General features: G+C 39.9%; 1 protein-coding gene across 2 annotated transcripts in view; it reads right to left on the reverse strand.

Annotated features, from left to right (window-relative positions):
• Window positions 1-2,666: 2,666 nt before the first annotated feature.
• The window catches only part of grid1a (glutamate receptor, ionotropic, delta 1a), a 199,246-nt gene continuing 188,964 nt past the window's right edge, over window positions 2,667-12,948 (reverse strand). The window contains exons 13-17 of one of the 2 annotated variants that reach the window (XM_034151931.1): window positions 10,805-11,000; window positions 8,879-9,045; window positions 6,646-6,886; window positions 4,442-4,574; window positions 2,667-3,502 (exon numbers count right to left, since the gene is read on the reverse strand). In XM_034151931.1, coding sequence (XP_034007822.1) covers window positions 3,090-3,502; window positions 4,442-4,574; window positions 6,646-6,886; window positions 8,879-9,045; window positions 10,805-11,000 — 1,150 coding nt within the window. In that variant the 3' untranslated portion in view covers window positions 2,667-3,089. The remainder of the gene's footprint in view (window positions 3,503-4,441; window positions 4,575-6,645; window positions 6,887-8,878; window positions 9,046-10,804; window positions 11,001-12,948) is intronic. The other variant, XM_034151932.1, reaches the window with a different exon arrangement.

Here is a 12,948-nt window from a genome sequence, read left to right on the forward strand (position 1 = left end):
AGAGGAGGCAGATGTTGGTCTCCCTCCGAGCCAGCAGATTGGGTCAGTGGCTGCAATGACCGTGTTACACAGAGAATAAATGGACAACAGCAATAGCCCCTAACACAGCGCTCACTAGTTTAAATGCTGCTGACTCATGACAAGCAGTCCTTGTACCGTTGAGGATGATGATGATGATGATGGCAACACCGGTTTTCCTTGCATCAGTAGTGACGATAGCTAATGACGCTTTCGCCAGCCAAAGTTAACTTGGCTAGTCTGAATCAGAAGGGAAATGGATACTCTAGGTTTCTTTTGTTTTTGGTCTGGTTTGGTTTAACAATGCAGAAATGAACAAAATTGCGTTTGTGAAGGAACAGGGCGGGAGATTAACCTATAGAAGTCGTTATCATTATAGTAAGGTTGCGGTGTAAAATGGAAATGGATATATACCAGCAGAGAAAAATCACTAACCAAGCAGCATTGAGCAGATCGCAAGTCCCTTCTTCTCCAGTTTATCTTAAATTAGATTTTCAATTTCAATATTTTCGAGAACTGTATTTTGTATTTTGAAAACAGCATTAGAGATTGAATAAACAAACAACTCAACGTTGCCTTGTCGTAGCGCCCTGTACTTGTTGAAGCCATAATAATCTCTTCTCACCACATCATGCAGCAACATCATTTGTTTAGCAGTCGAATACTTAATTACTTATTACTCACATCTTCTTCATATGAACCAAATCAGTTGTTTTTGTCTTTGAAGTGTAGAATGTGTTTTTAGCATGCATTTTCACATTACAAGAAAACATCTTTCTTAATGGCATGCTGTGCAGCTCTTTGCACAACACCCTATTGTATTCCTCTAAGTGATTATTTGTTGCTGATCTTATCACTCCAGTAGCATTTACAGCTACTTAGTTGTGTTGCTCTTTCTCTAATGGTTGAATAAAATATAGAACTGGACAAAATGTTCCCTCAGGGGGCTTCAGCAGTCACTGTTTCGATCTACTTGCAACTTTTCTCAAACAAGTGTCATCACATGCACACAAGGTAGACTTGAGCCAGGAAAAAGTGGAACTCCTGCACACTGTCAGCACTGAGGTTATTACAGACATGTTTTGGTCAGCAGCTGTGTGTATTCCATGCTGACAGTTGAAGAGAAACCAATTCACTGTGTACATTAACCTAAAAGATAGCCCACAATGCCATTTTCAGATAACTATCCCTTGACATTTTTCCGATTTTCCGTCTGCTTTTCTTGGTCGGGGCTTGAATTTGAACTTGCCAGAAGTTTACTTCATTAGTAACCATTGGTGGCAGCCTGTAGGATTTGAACTGGAGATTTTGTAGTTTATAAACAAACATCAGTAAGCTCTTTGTGCACAACAGGCAGCAGGCCAGGGGAGTCAACAGAGAGTGGAGAGAAATGTTTCGATTACGGTTTGTAAAATCTCACTGGTTAGAGTGACTTCTTGAGCGATATGATGTTCAATTAATCACCATACTGTATACGATCAAATGCTATATACTAACAACAATTAATGCTGGATTATTTTGTTTGTCTCTACAGTATGAATGACATGCTTCCCAGTCTGAGATTGATCAATGGACTGGATTTAAAGCTAAATGGTTGGTTGAATAGCCTGTTGGATGTCATTGGCTGTCATTGCTTAGTTGAATTATATTTGATTTATTTAAGACTAAGATGGGAGCTTGGGATGAGATTCCCCAGCCCAAAGGCCACACATACAGATCAACTAGAGTTAAAGTATCAGTCTAAATCCCAACTAACGACTATTATTGACCAAGTAAATGCCCACACAAACTGTTACACTGATCAGCTACGTGTGGCGAACACGGCTGCATCTGCTTGGCTAACGTTTGCTTTCACAATTGCCATGTGCATGTGGGAACCTCCTGCTACGACTGGCACTGCTGTCCAGTCTGCTCATATATAGACCCCATGTGTTTCTGTGGGTGGTGGTGTGAAGGGGGCTCCAATGTGAACAATTATCTTCAAACCCCCCATGGACCGCTTTTTGTTTCTTTTTACAAAATGTGGGCTGATAGTTGTGCTCGAGTGGGGTGAGGCTTATCAGTTCATTAAACATGGGTTAAACGGACAATGGTAATATTTTAGGGCATTATTCTGCTTTTCCAATCCCAGTTTGTACGTGCTAAACGCATGGCTACTTAGATATATGGACCAAAAAATGAAATCGGAAGAGTTATAAGAATCATAATCTTTGGTATAACAAAAACGACATGCAGTTTTAAACTCATACCCAGAAGGTATTGTTTCCTCTTACAGGAACATTCCTTAATTGACACTAAACCATGTCCTATTAAGCACAGTTCAGAAAGTCTTCCAGCTATATATACGTTTAAAAGGGAAATGGAAAAAATGCAATGAGCTGCAAATCCATTTCTAACCTGGTTTGTTTCCCTTATTTGTACACATTGTGGTGCTGCAAAATGTGTGATATCAAATGCAGACTTTGACTTCCCTTCTATTTTACTAGAGTCACAGAAACACACTGACAGCATGGCACTGCTAGTCTAAACACTGAAGGTTTTCAAGCACACGTCTCAGTGTTTTGTGTTATACTTTTTATTTTTGTCATATGAAACAAATCAGTTCTTTCAATGTCTTTGAAGTGTGAAATGTCTTTTTAGCAGGAATTCTCACAGTACATTCAGTTAATGTTGATCTGAAAGAAAACATCTTTGAACTTGGCACTTAGAAAACAACAACAAAGAATTGTCACCTTTATTGATTTAGAACAAAATTTACAAAGCCATTCAAACAGTCATTTTTTTTAATACTTTCACATTTTTTAAACTCAACTGTTGAGAATATTCAAAATACTCTTTTTAATGTTGCTTCTCTTTCTGTTTGTACTTACAAATATGTACATTAAAGTCTCAGTGTCTTGGCACGTATCGTCCCACTGACTCTCCATAACTGGTAATAAAAACCTTTTTTTTAGTGTTTTATTTATATCTCTCCACAATGTTGGCACTCTGTTTAGCGCTCCTATCTGTGAGAGCTGGAGTGTCTGTCTGTGAATGCTCGCTGTGCTCAGATGGATGTCCCGTGGCTGGGCTCATTGGCTTTTGGGATGGGTCGTCCTGGCACTGGTTGGTAGGACATTGGCATGGGTGTCTTGACTGGGCTCAGCCGGAAGAGCCCCCCATTGGGCGCCCTGTGTTTGCAGCGGATAGAGGGCATGGTGGCACTGCTGAGGGGCAGGGGCAAGGTCCTGCCAGCGGATGCGCCCAGTGTCCTTCCCATCCCACGACCCTCCTGGAGGAAGGTGGTCACAGAGAGACGTGGCGGGCCCCGATGGGCTGGGTAGTCCCGGGCAGACAAGGCCTCCAGGGACTGGCTGGGATGCATGCTGCCAATGTCCAGGGCAGAGATCTCGATAGACTGGCCTGGCAGCTGCTTGTGGGCCAAGTCTTCGTCCAGGAGGCTGCTCAAACGATGGTGGACCTGCTCCAGGTTCACCTCTTTGTCCTATAGATAGATGGAAAGAAAGGCAGAGCCACAGAGTGTGTGTGGAATAAAAGAGATTGTAATGGAAGGGTGGGCATGAATGTAATTAAAGGGAAGTGTGATAAAGAATACAAATGAATGTGCAGTGAAAGGGTGGAGGAGGTTATGAGAAAGAATGGGACGGGGATTGAAAGTGAACAAAGAGAAGGGTACAGATTAAAATGGTTGTTTCATTATCGGCATCATGATCAGTTTACATGCAATGCAGTCTACTGTTCAGTTGTTACTGAAATAACACACTGGCTAATTTCCTCTTTATTCAAGAACACCCAAATATAGCCTATAGATTAATTTATTAGATTAAAGCAGCCAACATCAAGAGAGACATTACCTTTAAAGACTAAATCTTGAATATAGGGTCGTAAAAGGTAATGTCTCTACTTCTGGGATGAACTTAAATGAAGATGTCTCTTCATGCAGAAGTGTTTACATTTTCTCCACAATTAAGTGACCACACATCTGCATGAAGAGCATCTGCTGTTAACAAGACAGGCTCCAATGAGTCAGACTTTGTGAGACACTAACATTTTAATGAAGACAGAGTAGTTAATGTCCCTTGACCGTAGTAATCTAGATCGTATCGAAGAATCTTTTAAATTATTCTTCTCTTTCAAAAACATACATCAATGAAGTAACACAAATATGGGAGAGGGAAGGGAGAAGCCAAATAAAAAAAACTGTTATCAGACATATTTTGGCTGCACCCTGCCCTCCACACTGTATCGATCCTCATGCAAACATTGAAGTCGAGCCACACAGAAGACAGATAAACAGGAGAGACCATGGGGTGGGATGACAGATGAAGCAACTACAATCTACCCCTGCCCGGCCACATGCCCCGCCCCTTTGCCCTGACACAGCCAATGACCATCCAGCACAGTACGTCAGGCCTCTCCTGACCTGTGTCAAGAGCCTCCTCCCAGTCTCTCTCTCTGTCTGTCCATATGTGCCGCCTCCCTTCTGGTGAAGCGCTTGTTATTTCATTATATGTCAATGGACCAGAAACTCTTTCCAGACCGTAATCCTTAGTCACCTGCTGAAGATCATAGACAACGAAACATTACCAAATGGTCCTTTGAATCCGGACATTGACATATAATTGCACTTTATTACTACTAAATAGGAATAAAAGCAATAGTTTGACATTTTGGTAAAAGCTCGTATTTGCTTTTTTTCCTGAAACTTAGATGAGGAGATTCAAACCAATCACACGACTGATTGTTGAGTAGAGCGCTGAAAGGAAAGGAGCGATTTAAGGCACCTCAGATTCTAGTCCCATTATTTCTTTTCAACAGTGCTAGCCAAGAAACTGCTTTCTATTGCCTTAACATCTCCAGCCTCTTATTTAAGGGACAGACATGAGTGGTATCAATCTCCTTATCTAACTCCCAGCAAGAAGCGAAAAATATTTCCCTAGACTGTCAAACTATTTCTTTAAATGGCTGATGTGTACAGGTTAGCAGAAGGTTTGTGTTTGAAATGGCTGTCATAATGTCCACATACTGTATGTTTGTGCTGTCATGGTGCTAGCATGGCTTGGTACAATTACTGTCACACTACTGAAACTTAAATAAATATTTAACACTCATTCCACACAGGTTTGAAATGCAAAAAAGTTTGTAGTTTGAGAAAAACAGCTGCTGTGGTCAGCTTTAATTAAGCACAGATGCCATCCACACTTTACTTGTCTCAGTCCAACCAAACTGTCAAAATGTGTAAGCTATTTAATTAAATACTGAAATAAAACGGAGAAAAGCAACAAAGTATAACATTTTCAGAGTTTTAATCTATATTTTAAGCTATAAATGACATGTATAATTATTGGGTTGTAATGAAAACATTTATTTTGGGTCTACATAATGTAAAAAACTGATTTTCTTTAGTGGAATGCTCAGTTACTTGTAATCTATTTTTTAACATTCTTTGGATTCAACAACAAATGATGACTAATAATGTTGGCATTACTGAGAATGCAGATGGACAGTGAGTGGGGTATTCGGAGGTTTTGGACAAATGTCTTTGTACTTATTTCTGCTATAAAAAAAAAAAAAAAATGTATAAAAACTTTTTATCGTCACATTTCAAGCCGAGAGGATGAGTGTTTGTTCGCTTCAAGACATGTCTACAAACACGTGATTAACATGATTAAACTCTAACAACACATTTAACACTTCCTATGTTCTATAGATAATTACAGTGATGTTTTGAATCTAACATGACAGCAGTATGTGGTAATTATGAGAGCAGCTGCGCACAAAGACTGAAATAGAAATCAACAGAAGTAAGTCTAACTCTCGTATGCATAAAAAAAAAGCATGGGTAGAGTTTGAGTTACTGTGTGTATTTTCAGGACAGGACTGGGTCTTTAACAGGTGTCCTCAGCCAGCGTTTCTTATTGTTGGACTGTCAAGTCAAACAGGCAGGTCAAGGCTCAGATTCTATACTATCTGCGATTGCTCACACTTTAGTTTAGGGATCCATGTCAAGCCTTAGTTGTCTGGACGCCTCATGCAGAGGGGCTGCCCAGTCGACAGCAGTGAGGTGAAGTCAGAGCTCTAAAGCATTAAGACTTGAATGGATTGGCTAAAGAGAGCTATTGTACAACTGAAGCACTTCTTGACTCAGAGGTACAATTTCAGTATGTGGTTTTGAATTTGCAATTCAACATTTAAATTGACTGTAATCACTTCAGCTGCGGTTTTCTCACATGAGCACCAGAGACTGTGATGGTTTCATGTGTCAGTATGAGAGAATCACAGTGAGTGTGTTTGAGAGAGAAGTCCCTAACAAAGCACCCCAACCTCTCTCCCAACATGAGAAGGAATGAGTAGATTGATCACATGATGTCTGGACTATCATCAGGGGCACACCTATTATAACTGGGTATACTGCAGCTCTACTAAATCGGGGCTGGCGTCAGCGCCTGCTGGATCCATAAAGTAGAGTGTGGCAGTGGCATCTCTGGGCAGGACCGGGGGGCCCGGGGGTCTGGGTCTCGACCGGGGCCTTGGTGGGGCAGGGGGACCCGTGGTGGCCACCATGGCCCGGTTCTGGGTTAGCAGGCTTGGGCCTGGGCCCTGGCCCGACGAGGTGTCGGTGGTCACCTCTTTGGGCGTCTCTCTCCGGCAGGGGTTGCTGTTCCACCAGGTCTCCAGCGCCGCCACCAGCAGGGCCAGCAGCAGCCCGGCAGCCAGGATGCAGAAGACGCCGGCAAAGCTTTGGAGACGCAGCGCCCGTCCCTCCGGCTGGGTGTCTGCGTGGCTCATCAGGTCACAGCGGCCTTTCCTCGGCCACCATTTCTGCTTCAGGATGTCAAGGTCACCTTTTTCCTGAAGCTCCAATATCCTGTGTAGAAAAAATACAAAGAAGTTATTTCACACGAGTGGGTGCAGAGGGTCATGTAATTGCAACACAGCGGTCTAATCCTACAATAACATTAGTTCGGACATGTTAAATTCGAATGACTCATATGACAAAGCTATTCGAGTCGAGAAGCCGCTAATTTAATTTAAGTGCAACGAGAAAATCAATATAACTGCTATAGCGCATGACTATAATGACATGATAATACTGTGTAGCCGTTAATGTACTGCATGAGTATTGATTGTTAGCTCACTGAAGACTTGTCCCACGTACTGAAATATTCAACTTTGGGACATAACTGTAGAATAAAGGCATCATTAAAAAAATGCCTTTAATTAAACTGCCACGTATTGCAGCGCTATGCCACTGTCTCAGCCAAGAAGTTCCCACTCAGCCCCTGGCTTAAGTTTTGAAGCCCAAAAAATTGTATTTGGGAAAGCCAGAGGAAAAGCCCCAAAGTTAATATAATGCCATTATCACAAGCTTCAGTTTGCACAGCAACAGATTTTAAGACGTATTAAACTTTATCCAAACACTAACAAGAGCTCAAAAAACTATGTAAATAATAATAATCAAAGCTTTAGAAATATCTGTTTTGACAAGCTGTATACGTGTAGAATCAAAGATGATCAAATACTACAGTCTTCTAGTTATCGTACCAAGAGGAATGGATGGATGTTCTGGAGGAGAAGGATGACAGCTGAGTAAAAAATGGGTCGAAACGCAAAACTGTCCCATCGGAGCGGTTATCTTTCTGCACTGTGATTATTCAACCTCTTCAAAAGTGACTGGCATATGTGTGGTTGTGCGCAAGCCTGTACTTGAATTCAAAACAAAAAGAAACACTCAGACTCAAAGCTTGACGTTTATAAACACACTCGAAAAACCCTTTAAATATTCACCTTTTCTTCCCTGCAAGTCATGTATTTAAGGGTTTCACCGAGCACTGTTTGTTGTTGACAGGGTAATCAATCATCTCATTTCACATGGTCTTTGGCCTGAATTTATATTTTTTGTTTGCGGCCTTGATTTTAAATTCATTCCTATCAATCTTGTAGAACGACACCGAAAATGTTTGAGCAGCATATTTCTGTCTTGTGTCTGGAGGGATAAAACAGATTAACCAAAAACAAAAGGACTAAAAATACGAAATATTTAGGCCAACTTCTCAGTCTGCCTCTCCAAGAGAAACTGCTGCAAAATGTCATTAGTCAACATGAATACGAAAACGACGTTTATTACAGCTTGGATTTAATTTTCATAGCTCTGACCCTCTGTGTTGTCAGTTATAACTCTGTACTCACCAGCAATATTGATCTGGAAAAATGGTGCCACTGCTGAAATTGGCAAAATGTACGAGCATTCATCACACACATTGCAGATAACAACCCTTGAGTATTTCAACTTGTTTAGAGGAGAGGGCTAAGGGTAAACTTATGACCCAAAACTTCTACTGATTGAGCTTTGCTGTAGTTGTGTGTGGTCCCTATGGTTTTCCTGTGGAATAAAGCACTTTCGGTTTCACCTTGTTAAAAATAAATGCCCAGTTGGACCTTATTTTGTATTCCAAATCTCAGAAGTTGTCATAATAGCTGTTCAAACCGATGGCCAGTTCCTCAAAAATTAAACCCAAGTTTTAATATAGTGTATTTTTTCTAAATTATTTTAATAATTTACACTGTAAAAATCGAGAAATTGTCGTTTTCTTGGACCTTGATGTGAAGTTAAGATTTTTGATAAGCTTTGGGTATTGCAATTTCACACATGTACAAAAGTAGCTTAATTCAACTGATGAGTGCGATGTGATGCAAGTAGCTCTTGGCCACTTTCATTTTTTCAAAGTAGCTCTCAGATGAAGAAAGTTTGGAGACCCCTGATTTACAGGATAAAAACATCAGTAAAAAAAAAAGATCAGCTGGTTCCATTGCTGCACCGCTAAAAAACATCATCTTTTAGTCCTTATTGAATACGTACTTCTGAGAGAAGAGGTCTCTGTAAGGACTGCCGTGCTGCAGGGCCATGCCGTAGCCTCGGGTGCTCATGCTGTTTCCTGCTACTGTCAGCGTGCAGTCGTCATCTGTCAGAGCGGCGTACTCCACCACCGCCATGTCCCACAGAAAGGCATACGACTCTTCCTTTGCCTGTCCACAAAGACATAGACAAAGGATAAATACATGACTGATGTGTTAAAAGCAGAGACACACTAGCCGAGCTAAAAAGAAACAGATTTATTTTTCTGATCTGAGACAAATATTGTACCGTAGACAAGAAAAATACAAAAATATAAAGCACACACACACACTAAACTACACAGCCCATGATTCTGTAGACGTCAATATAAACATGAAAATATGTTGTTGTTAAAAATGAATAATGATTTACTTTAGTTTTATGGCTAAATCTGCACATTTGTGAACTCCCACCCAAACATCATGAGTTGTATCACCATAATGTAAACAACGTTATCTACACCAACAATGTTCTTTTTGTCAAGTTAAGTCTTTATTTCCGACTCCTTGAACTTGTGTCCCTGCGTTGGTGGAAGTGTTTTCACATCGAGAATTTTCATGGTGAAAGTAAAAGGAGAGCAACAGTAGAGCTAAATATTTGCACAGAAATTAGCATAAACATTTTGCCCACTCATTAGAGTAATTACTGAATAGCAAAACATTAGATAATTAAAACATATGAAAGCTGAAACCTTATTTATTTTCCAGCTTGGCATTTCTCTGCAAGTAGCATATATTCAGAGACTTGTTCATGTGCTTTAGCCTGAAGCGCACATTGTGGAGAATATGTAGAACCACCCCAGCTGAAAAGCTGTCTGAACTCTTGGACTTTTTTGTACGCACTTCTCTTGCATTCTTCCCTGTTTTGTCCCTACATCCTACGTCTTCCGGATTGAGACTGTGCTCTAAAGAAACACAGCTGAGTAGCCTTTTCACCTCACATCTCATTAGGACTACACAGGCCTCTCAAGTTCACTCGGCTTTAATAAATAAACACGTACTGGAGAAATCACATCACCATCAAACACTGAAGTCAGAAGAATGCACATGCAGTACTTTGCGTGCTTAAAGAAAGCTGTAGTAATTCAGAAACACTAGATAAAATGGCTTTTTCTCATAAAATACGCCTGGAGTTTAAAATTGGGAACATTGTTTACCATTCATATGTCTATCTGTGCAATGCAAGCTGGCTACACTGAATGCAATTAGCTGCTCAAGTAAGACTTTTCTAGACTCTGTTTAATTATAGATTATTCTTCATTCGGTGTTTGTAAGTGTGTGTGTGTTTTCATCTTTTAAAGGAGGATGGAGAGAAGGCAGAATGCATCAAATATGAATTCAGTTGCACACCAAGTTTTTGAGAATAATTGAAAACCCTCACAATTCGATAGATAGAATATATCGCTTTGCTCACATGCCTCCATGAATCAAGAATGGTAATTATTAAAGGGTAAGTATTATCTCAGTGTCTTCATACCTGGCGGTGAGACAGTAAAAAGCTGAATGTAATTATAATCAAGGATGTGCTCATGTCTTGCCGGATTCTTCTCTCTCTGAGCTGGAGATAAATTATATTTTAGATCATTTATTTAGAGGCATTTCAAGTTGATTTAGGGAAAAGCAATTCTTTTAACTATCTTCCTGCTTCATGCCAAGGATATATTTAATGTATGGGTTTCCACAGAAATGATTATTTAAATAGTTAGCACTTCAGGAAAACTGATTTGATTAATGCTGACTTTTCATATTGCATAGTCCCCCTGTGTTAGGTGAATGTTACTGTTCAATTATATAACGTTTGCAAAGAGGCCTTCAGAGCTCCAACATCAGCAACATGCATTAAAGGTGTTCTGACAACATGTCATTCATAAATAATAAAACAGATCATCACCCTCTTGATTCCCTCTGATGGGCTGGAGACAGAGTTCTCGAAGGCGTTGTTCTTGTTGATGGTTTTCCAGAGTTCAGCGAATGTGCTGTCCTGCTCCAGAGGGTTGGTCCCTTTGGCCTGGAAATACTCGTACACCGCAGAGTCCCTCACCGTCCCGTAGACCAGGTCCACCTGCTTGGACAGGTCCTGGAAGGACCTACAGTCAGGGACACATCAGCAGGTTAAGTTTAATCATTGTAAAGTACATGTATTATAAACACAGCATGACTACATCTACAGAGAGGGGTGAAGGGCTAATCAGCCATACTCGGGTACATAAGTATGGAGTGAGTTTTTAATTAATAATTACAATTGTGTTCATTAAAAAGTCATGGGTAAAATATAGCCCGAATATAAACAAATCTTTGAGAGCCCATCATGTTCCAATCCAATTTAATGTTTGGTTATACTTGGATCCCAGACTGTGCCTTTACTTTAACAATATTATAATATGTTGTCGTGATACTGTGTAAATGTCTCATACCATACAAGCTATGCATTTTAGCTGCCAAAAAAGCTGTTTTTGCCTACAATATGTCCGTTTGTAAAATATAAACCTTTTTTTTGTGCACATATGAAGCAAAGAAATCACAGACAAGCATTTGGTTGAATCAGAACATATGCACTTACACAACAATTACTATAAACTGTAAAATCACCATCTCCCTTCTGCTATGAATTACGCTTGTGCGCATTTCACAAACGTTTTAGGCTTATTTAATTCCATACTTCACTCCTCACAACATAGATCCATAAACACAACCTTTCACTGTCAAAGCATAACATACAGCGACAGTCAATGTAATTGAATTACGGTTGAGAAATAGTTAAAAACCAGATGGTATCACTAATCTAGTGGATTCTTAACAGGGTTTGAACATTTCTGATGGTGTCCCACTGATGGCAGACAGACAATTATCAACAGACTCTTGGCTTCGCACATTTTTCCATCAATTAAAAATTCTAGTTTTACCTCTCTCTTGGATCACTCCATCCAATCAGTAAGCTGAACACAACCATCTCCCTCTCTAGTGTACATTTGAGCCAATCACCAATCATCATCGTGCTCCATCACCTAAATGAGCTGCACCTGTAGCGTGCCGCTTGCTGTTCTGATGCCGAAGCTTTCCCCAGCACCACAAACTACAACCATGTCCACAGTAATGATGACCAGGTTAAGGTTAAGATACTGACAATTATGGGGTTCATCCACATGATCAGGCAATATCCTCTAATAGACTCTGCACAAAACTATAATGTCTTATCATGAACAATACTTCATATCTAAAATGCTTATTATGCAGATGCTGTGTGGGCAATAAGAACTGAGGGTCCTTGCAAAGGCTGTATTGTATATGTTGATTTTATTGCCAATTTTGTACAGCATCACATTTGCTAAATGCCAATGTGGTTGCAATTAGAGTTTGCTTCCAACGTCATTTGAGGAGCAATCTACCCAGCAGATTACTTACTTCCTTGACTGGTATTAGGTTGACGTGTTTGACAAGCTGCTCTTTGCATTCACTACATTTCTTGAGAAAATCAATACTAATTATAATATCAGTCGCAGCAGAATGTTAATATAACTAAGATTGTCTTCTTGCCAATCCTCTTTAAAGTAAGAGAATGTAATAGGCTAAGATAATGATGTTCCACTAATTCAACCTTTAATGAGAAGCCTATGGTGTAGCATTGGTTGTTGGTGTTATTGTTGCATGGTCTCCTTTACTGCACAGAGTAACAAATGCTGCTTTCACTTTGTCTAACAGCTTACTTTAATGTTACTTCACAAGCAACTACATATGTTGAACTATAATCTTTAGACAAAGAAACATGATACATATTGAAATCCAAGAGCTGGAGTGAATATAATTCATAAAAGAGATAAAGCTTGTGTAAGAACAATCATGAAAAACAATAATAGGGACATTTAAAAAAAGGCAAAATCAAAGTTCCATAAAATAAAATGATATTTTGCAAAGAACATTTGTCGCCTATTTGTTCTTGTTTGTTTCTCAAAGCAGTGCAGCCAACACTTTGATTCACAATCAATACAGTGAGGTCCAACCTGGCCCTCTGTTCATTAGCTGTAATGGCTGAACAAA

Source organism: Trematomus bernacchii, unplaced genomic scaffold, assembly GCF_902827165.1.
Source record: "Trematomus bernacchii unplaced genomic scaffold, fTreBer1.1, whole genome shotgun sequence".
In the NCBI taxonomy this organism is placed as follows: Eukaryota; Metazoa; Chordata; class Actinopteri; order Perciformes; family Nototheniidae; genus Trematomus; species Trematomus bernacchii.